Source organism: Propithecus coquereli, unplaced genomic scaffold, assembly GCF_000956105.1.
Source record: "Propithecus coquereli isolate 6110/MARCELLA unplaced genomic scaffold, Pcoq_1.0 Scaffold163, whole genome shotgun sequence".
Classification (NCBI taxonomy): domain Eukaryota; kingdom Metazoa; phylum Chordata; class Mammalia; order Primates; family Indriidae; genus Propithecus; species Propithecus coquereli.
The window spans coordinates 3,994,455-4,003,047 of NW_012140858.1; the positions used below are offsets into that span (position 1 = coordinate 3,994,455).

At 55.6% G+C, this 8,593-nt stretch overlaps 1 protein-coding gene across 3 annotated transcripts in view; it reads right to left on the reverse strand.

Moving 5' to 3' along the window:
* Window positions 1–659: 659 nt before the first annotated feature.
* AKNA (AT-hook transcription factor) overlaps window positions 660–8,593 on the reverse strand; it is a 46,515-nt gene continuing 38,581 nt past the window's right edge. For all 3 annotated transcript variants that reach the window (XM_012641196.1, XM_012641199.1, XM_012641198.1), the window contains 5 exons: window positions 7,841–7,987; window positions 5,985–6,080; window positions 4,311–4,427; window positions 3,857–4,049; window positions 660–1,819 (listed from right to left, as the gene is read on the reverse strand). In XM_012641196.1, coding sequence (XP_012496650.1) covers window positions 1,558–1,819; window positions 3,857–4,049; window positions 4,311–4,427; window positions 5,985–6,080; window positions 7,841–7,987 — 815 coding nt within the window. In that variant the 3' untranslated portion in view covers window positions 660–1,557. The remainder of the gene's footprint in view (window positions 1,820–3,856; window positions 4,050–4,310; window positions 4,428–5,984; window positions 6,081–7,840; window positions 7,988–8,593) is intronic.

Genomic DNA, 8,593 nt, shown 5'->3' on the forward strand with positions numbered 1-8,593 from the left:
AAGCCAGGGGTGGTAGGCAGAGAGAAGGGGGGTGGGGGGATGGAAGAAAAAGCCAAGTGAGGAAGAAACAGGGGTTGGGAGACAGAGGGAGCAAAACCCAGGCCCAACAATGTGGACTTTGGAGGCACACAAATGTGAGTTCAAACTCAGGCTCTCTCCGGAAACACAGTGGGCAGAGGGCCCAGTGGAAGCTCACTGTCCTCATTGCTGAAATGGGGGCGTGGCGGGAGTCTGGGGGGGCTGGGGGCCGACCGTGTGGAGCAGGACATGCCAAGGGCTTTGCACAGGGATCCAAGTCTGGCAGGTGCTCAGTAAACGGCAGCTGTTGTTTGCTATTGAAAGGAGCACTGGAAAGGGAGTCCAGGCATGTGCTTTTGTGGACGTGAACTTGCTGTGTGTCTCATAACATCTCTGACCTCAGTAAAAAGGGGCTTGTCCAGACAGCCCCTCCTTGCAGGTCTCTCCACTCAAGAGAGTTATGGTTCTGAGACAGGCAGAGGGGAAAAGCGCAGAAACGAAGTCACCAGAGGGAGGAAGGCCGAGCACCTAGCAGGTCCCAGGGGAGGGCTGGGCTGGGCGTCAAATCGTCCACCCCACAAACTTGACTTTAGAAATCAAAGGTTAATGACACACACCACAGACACGATGGCTTTGGGTACTTTTTTGTCTTCTTTTTTTTAAGATCAATATGCATTCTTCTTCATTTGCCCTTGTAACGAAAATAGATTTTTAAATGCCTCAAATATACAAACATCATCGATGCACACACATTCCAGAAATGCTGAGGTACGAGCGGCGACTGCGTGGGGAGCAGGAGACAGTCTGGCCTCGCGGCCCCAGACCGCGCCCCAGGCCGGGCCTGGCAGAGAGCTGACCACTGCAATGCCACTGAGCTCCTGGGGGTGGGGGTGCCGGGGCCTTGGGTTGAGGTACTGAGAGGCCCCTCTCTAGCTTGTCCCTTTCCCAGCGGGAAAGGCCTCTGCTGCCATGGCGCAGGCCACCCTGGGGCCCTGACATCCTAAAATGCCCCACTGATCACCAGTCACTAGGAGAAAGGTCTCCAGCCATGGCCTTCCCAGAGATGCTTGCCCCAGAGTGGCTGGTCACAGGCGGGGGACAGTTTGTTCCAGAAACTCTGGACCGTTCCTTTCTTATCTGGCCTCCTAGAGAGGATCCAAGATCAGGAAAATTCCTCAGTTTTTAAAAAAAAAAATCTGTCCATCTGTAGATAAAATATCTATTATTAGCTGAGGGGGACAAGTGCAGGACTAAAAGAGACTGCCGCAGGGGCCACCCGGGCTGAGGGTGGCTTTGGTCCCAGCACCTCCGTGAGGGCGCTGGTGGCTCTGGGAAGTCACTTCTCCACTTGAAAGCCACCCCCTCCACTTGAAAGACAACGGGACTGCGCAGGCCGGGCCTGTGCTAGAGGGAGACCCTCTTGGTGAGGAACGACGCGGCCTTCTGGGCCTCAGCGGCTCTGGCCGAGTCCCGACTGGTGGGTAGCAGTGGGGCCACCTGCCCACCGGCCCGGCCATCTGTCTCTGGGCCTCCAGTGACTCAGAAGAGGCAGGAGCCCCGCAGGCTGCGAGCCTGGCGCAGGTCGGCGGACAGCGAGCGGCTCATCTGCTTGGTGGCGGAGCGGACGCTCTCGGCAGCCCGGACGGCCTGGCTCAGGGCCTTGTTGAGCTCCTCCAGGTCGTCCAGGTCGAGCCGGATGGAGTGCCGGTGTCCCCGGGCTGGCCGGGAGGAGGCCGCGGGGGGCCACTCGGCGGCTGGTGGGGCTGAGGGGGCTGAGGTAGGTCCTGCGGCTGCATAGTACCTGAGGAGGGGAGCGAGCGTTAGTTCAGTCCGTCTGCCAGCCAGCGTGCTGGGCTCCGCGTGTAACGGAACGAGCAAACGCGGGCCCCCGCAGCCTCATCAGAAACCAGAGATCGGGGAGACCAGGATCACCCCAGGCCTGGCAGCAAATCCCCCTCATGGAGGGGTGACATGGGAGTCTCATTTGCCAAGTGTGGGGTGCAGGAGAAAGGTGGTAATAATTAGGATTCTGCAGGAGCGGGAGTCTGGTCCCATTTATCCAGGGAACTGGGAGGAAGGGCGCCCTTCCCAGCCCGGTCCTGCAGGAACGTGGGGTGCTGTTTCAAAGTGCTGGGGGGATGAGCTGACAAGCCATGAGATGAAGCACAAATCTCCCCAAGAAGTGACTACTGCATTCATCGGGGCCGCTAAGGTTGGGGTTCAAAGAAACCAGCAGTGGGCAGCAGGGGGTGTGGCCTGTGTGTTGCTGAATAAAGTGTGTGTGGTCGGGGGAGGGGATGAGGGCGCATTCGCCTAAATAAAGCAGGAATGAGTTTACGAGGACCTCGCAGAGTCAGTCACTGGCACCTTGCTTGGCACACTGTAAGCTCTAGTTTCATTCCGGAGCGCCCACTTTCTACCTTGCATTATTTATTGTTCAGTGTGTAGAAACAGACTGACAAAGATCTGAAAAGACGTTTCTCCAAAGAAGATGTGCAAATAGCTAACCAGCACGTGAAAAGATGCACAACATCATTAGCCACGAGGAAAATGCAAATCGAAACCGCACGTGAGACGCCACCTCCCATACCTCGCATGCACTAAATGGCTAAAATCGAAAAAGACAGATAGCGACAAGCGTTGGCATGGATGTGGAGAAACCGGAACGTTCAAGCACTGCTGGTGGGAATGCAAACGGTGCGGCCAGTTTGGAAAACAACTCCTGAGTCCAGGCCTTTTCTTCTCTACACAATCCTGTCACGTTAAACCCACTTTTACTTATTTTTCTTCTCTCTAATGACAATATTGAGTAATAACAATATTCTCTGTGACGGTGCAGCTTCCGTTTGCTCAGCCTGCCCTGCATTACAAACTCCACAGAGTTCTTGGTTCTTTGGTTCTTGCCAGATGCCTCACTTAGTCCTCACACAGCGGTACGCAGTTGAGACCATTCCCCCATTTAACAGATGGGAAAGTTGAGGCTCAGAGAGAACTAAGCTGTGCCAAGGCCATAGCGCAATAAGGGGCAGATGGGATTCCAATGCATCTCCATCCGACTCTAAACCCGAGTTACTTCTGCCTTGACTGCCAAATCTCTCCTGTCTGGGCTGATGCCACCTCCAAAGGCTGCACAAAAAGTCCTACAATATACCTGACCACGTCTCTTCAAAACTGTCATCAAAAGCGAGCAAAGTCTGAGAGAAACTTTCACAGCCAAGAGGAGCCTAAGGAGGCATGACCACGGAGTGTGGTGTGGGATTCCGGAACGGAGAGAGAACTTCAGATAAAAACTGACGGGACCTGAATAAACTGCAGACGTTAGTTAAAAATACTGCATTTCTCTTGGTTCACTAATGGTGGCAAACGTGCCAGACTGATGTAAGATGTCAGTAAGAGGGGAAACGGTGTGTGCAGGGGTGGGACTGTGCTGGATCTCTCTCTACATCTGCTCGATTTCGCTCTAAATCTAAAACTATTCTAAAACATAAAGCCTATTTTTAAAAAGTGAGCATTCACCACTTGTGTGCTGAGAAGACCCACGTGGAACTGGACGATAGTTAGGGTTCTCGGTCCCCAAGAAGCTGTAAGCTCCCAGGGGGGCAGGACCCTCTTGCCATCCCCATTCCCTGCTGGGTCCCCAGGGCCGAGCACTCTCCTTGGCATGTGGGTTTGTTGAGTGACTGTGTGAGTGTTGGGCTTGTGCTGCACAGTGTCCACACGGGGATAGAACACAGGAGTACACGGCATCTGGGTTCTCAGCTGCCCGACACAGGTCTGAACGCTAACGTATTCAGAGATCCAGAAAAAGGCTAGGAAGGTCAGAACAAAAGGTTCTTACACAGTGGCTGGCGGATAAGGCATGATGGGAACCGAGGAGATGTAGGCAAAGGCCGCAGGGGCTGGTGCGGGGGGCGCGGCCGCCAGGTACCACAGTCCAGGGGGCGGCCGGGGTGGCGACCCCGCCTGCTTGCTCCTCTGCTTGGGGCTGGAAGTGGCAGGTGCGTTTCTCCTTGTGGCTGCCTTCTCTGCACCTGTCAGGGACGGACACCGCCGGAGAGACTGAGTGACCATTTGGGAAGACCCAGCCTGAAGCGCCCCCTCCCCTGGGAGCACTGGTCGCCGGGCTGCCCACGCCGGGGAGGGTCACCCTTTGCAAAAGCAACCCTCCGCCCCAACCGTTCCACTCCCAGACCGCGGAGGACAGCCACCCCAGCTAAAGTCGCCAGGTCCCCGAGCCCTGGTCAAGGAGAGCCGGGGGTCTGGCTGAGAAGGAACAGAGCATCTGTCCCTACCGGAGGTGGCCGGGCCTGGGCCATCTCCTTCTGGGGGGGCTCCAGCTCGACCACACAGGGGACAGTGAAGGCTACCAGTGGGAGCTGGTCCCAGCGGGTCCCTGGTGGCAGCACCACCTAGAAGAGGAGGAAAAGGTGTCAGGAGAGGATTGCATCTAACTCATTAGCCCTGGTGCCCCCCCGCAGCCTTCTGAAGTACTGAGCTTTCTGCAGGATCCGCTGCAGAGGACACAAGCTGCCTCCGTGTGGGTGACAAGCACATCGACGACGACCATGCCAGGGAGAGCAAGCGTTCAACGAGCCAGGCCTCTGCTAAGGGCCTTTCTGCATTGTCTTATCCAACAAGCCACCGAGCTAGCTGCTGTCCTCACTCCCCCATCTTACAGCCGGGAGACCAAGGCGCCAAGAGGGTGAGTGGCTCGCCAAGGTCGCAGAGCTGGGGAGCGGCAGTGCTTGGGTCTCTAGCCTGGGCTCTCCTGACTGCAGCCCCCGTTCAGCACCAGGGAAGACAGAACCATTCTCCACGTGGGAGTGGCCCAGAACAGCCCTCCGGGAGCCAGGGGGGCAGTCAGCAGAGGCCTAAGGGAGCAGGAGGAGAGTGGACACCATTGCTCTCTTCCCACGAAAATCCCTAATGCCACGCCTGGGTGAGTTCCAGGGCTGGTCTGCTTCTCTTTCAGGCCTCAGCTCAGCCCTCCCACCCGCTCAGGCTGAGTCACGCACCCCCAGCCCCACCCGTGCTCCCCCAACCCAGCTCTGACCACTCTGCTTTGTCAAGTGTTCCTTGGGGACGGGGCGTACGGCCCAGTATGGGTAGGTGCTGAGTGCATGGATGAATGGATGAATGAATGAATGGAGAGGCCTGTAGGGATTCCAACTCTAGCAAAGGCAGGGCAACATAGTAGTAACGAGCTGGGGCTCTGGAGTCACAAAGACCTGGGTTCAAATCCTATCTCTACCACTTAGAAGCTGTGTGCCCTTGGGCAAGTGTCCTGCCTCAGTGTCCTCACCTGTAAAATGGACATAACAGTACTGTAGTACTTACTTCATAGAATTGTGAGAATTAATGCATGTAAAGCCCTTAACATGATGCCTTCTATACAGTAGGGGCTTACTAAATGACAGCTCATTATCATTAGTCATCATCATTGCCTGAAAAGGCCTCAGAGGCCATCTCCTCCAACCCTTTCATTAAGGATGTGGAATCTGAGGCTCAGAAAAGCCAAGGAATTGGCCTAAGGTCACACAGCAAGTCAGTGACAGAACTCGGACTCGAATGCAGTGCCCAGATTCTCAGGCCACCGCTGTCCCCACCACGCCACCGCTGTCCCCACCACGCCTCCGCGCAGGGTTTGTGGGGAAGGATGAAGAGCGAATGGAGGGTGGAGGGGAGACAAGATGCAACCACTGCGGCCAGCTCCCCTGCTGCCAGGAGCCCACCTGTCACGACCTTGCAGGAACTTCTGAAATCAAGAAGGGTGGCTTCAGGCAGCAGCGCCTGGAGCAACGGGTGTGATGGCGGGCCCCCCAGAACAACTCTGTCTCCTCGTGTGTACCTACAGCCCCCCGCTGAGCTCAGGCCAGGCCCACGTCTGGCCCAGCCACACACTCCCCTGACAGCAAGAAGCTGCAGCCTTGAATGCCCTGGCCAGTTTTCCAGGCACCAGCCCTTACCTGCATGCTGGGTCCTAATGGGCTGGCAGCGGGGACAGGGGACTGTGCCATTGCCTTTTGGGACAGTCTTCGGGGACAGAACATGGTACTCCTGGCCTGGGGAAAGAAACCAGAACAGTCAGTATCAGCCCTCTGCATGGACGCAGAACTGGGGAGGATTCTGGAACGATGATTTCTCTCCTCTTCCCCCGAATGATTTTAATGGTCTCTGTCTCTCTCTCAAGTGTGCACATGTGAGTGCACACACACACATCATGTATGTGCACACACATGTACACGTATAACTGTGACATACATATCTGCATATACATCAACACACATTTTAAAATCCTCTATCACAAGCTCTCGCCAGACTCCTGCGCTGTTTCATCTCAGATCCTCGTTCCTGACGTACAGCAGCAACCGACAAACCCAAGCCGAGCCAGGATTTGAAAGCAGGCCAGGAAGAAACGGTAAGTAAAGTCACGGTGAGAAAGGACGAGTGAGGCCATGCCCCAGACCCTGACTTGCTGGATTTGGATCCGAAGGGCCTGGGCGTGGGGTCAGTGGCGTTTTCTCCCCAGGCTCCGAGCACCAGTTTCATTGGCTCACTGGGAGGAGCAAACGGGCCACATCTGTGAGGTTCTCCGCCCTCTGCCAGGCATATGTAAGCACTCGGTGTCACTAGGAGGCTGGACGACCTCTTCGGTCCTTCTCACCCAGCCCCCACCTCCTGCCTGATCCACCCCCACGTCTCAAATCAGACCTTCAGGATGTCGCCTGAGGCCACTGTGGAGGGGCTCATCTTTTTCCCCTCCTGTGCTGTTCCGTCTGTGTCATGGGGGCTCACACGTCATACTGTGCAGGTGGCACTGGGGGTCCCTGGACTTCCTGATGCTCTCGTTTCTAACTCTTTAGCGTGCTTCTGGTGTCCTGCCTCGTCCCTGGTACCTGAGGTTGGCGGCCCTCCCTCCTCAGCAGGTATCAGTGAGGGACGCGTCGCCCTGACCGTAATCACTCATTTGCTGCTGTCTTCTCTGCTATAAGGTCAGATTCATGAAGGGGGAACAATATCCGTATATATCGCTTGCATGTTAAGCACTTGAAATACTACATGTCATCTCTTCCTAAAAATTGTTTTTAAATTATTTTGTTTTTTTAGAGACAGGGTCTTGCTCTGTCACCCAGGCTAGAGTGCAGTGGTGACATCATAGTTCACTGCAGCCTCGAACTCCTGGGCTCAAGACACCCTCCTGCCTCAGCCTCCTGAGTAGGTGGGACTACAGGTGCATGCCACCACGCCTGACTAAGTTTTCTGATTATTTTGTAGAGACGGGATTCTCACTGTTTCCCAGGCTGGTCTTGAACTCCTGGCCTCAAACGATTCTCCAGACTCAGCCTCCCAAAGTGCTGGGACTACAGGCGTGAGCCACCGCGTCTGGCCCCTATGTGTCATCTCGAGCTCTACTTTGTGCCAGGTGCCCAGTTCATGAGACGCAGAGCCCCCTGGGGCATCGGAACCTGCAGGTAAGCCAGGTGTAAACGACACATGATCCAGTGTCCGCCCCATATGCCCCGGTCTGGCAAAGAGAAGGTGACCATAAACCCCTTTATGATCGACCAGCTGAAAGGGCTTCCCAGGACCAAGCATGCACCCTGGCCAAGGCGGAGGCATCAGGAACTGTTTGCTGAATGAATGAATGAACAAATACACCGAGACTCGTGGAGGCAATGCTCCCTGCTGGTTTTCATACCACGGAATGCATAGAAAATGGTAATATTTGAACGGCTCACTGGTAAACAGAAAAGCCTTCTCATAACAGGGGAGACCACCCCGGGGATGGCTCTCACCTGGCCCTCCCTCCCTGGAGACCTACCTGTGTACTGGCCCCGGAAGGTGACTCTATCTGGCCGTCTGGTGCTGCCCACCCCTCTCTTTCCATCCTGAGCTGCCCTTAGACTGTCCTCGCTGGTCCTGCTCTTCTCAGAGAACAGATGCAGGGAGGGCAGCTCAGATTCCGAACCTGGGGTGCAAAGAGAGGGGCTTCAGAGGGGGCAGGGGTGGGGTCACATAGCTCAAGGGGTGAGCGTATCACGAGTTCAGGCCTTGGGGCAGGTGCCTGGAGTTTAATCCCCAATCTGTCCCTTAGTCATAAGAGCTGATGTTTCCAGAGCCCTGACCCCACGCTCGGTGCTGGCCTGGACACTCTGCACGTGCTGTGTCATGCACCTTTGCAGCAATCCCACGAGGCGGACACTATTATCACTGCCCAGGGAGCTGTCCCTTTAACTGCTCAAGTAGGCAAACGACCCAGTCAAGGACAAGTGGAGGAGAGCTGGGGTTGAATCCCAGCCATGACTCCAGAGCCATGTCCCTGCAGGCACCCTGAGTTTCAGTGTCCTTATCTGCAGAGCGTGGATAATATGATCACCTTGCAGCGGAGGTTAAGCGAGATGACATTTTATTAATACAAAGCCCTTCCAGACACCCCACCCAGAGCAGGTGTGCAGCACCTTAGGAGTGCACCGTGCTTCAGAGCACCAAAATAGCCTAAAACAGACGCACAGAAACCTCCACGTTTCCGCCAACTGTGTTGCTGTGGTCTCTGACTGAGCCAACGTGCTCAGAC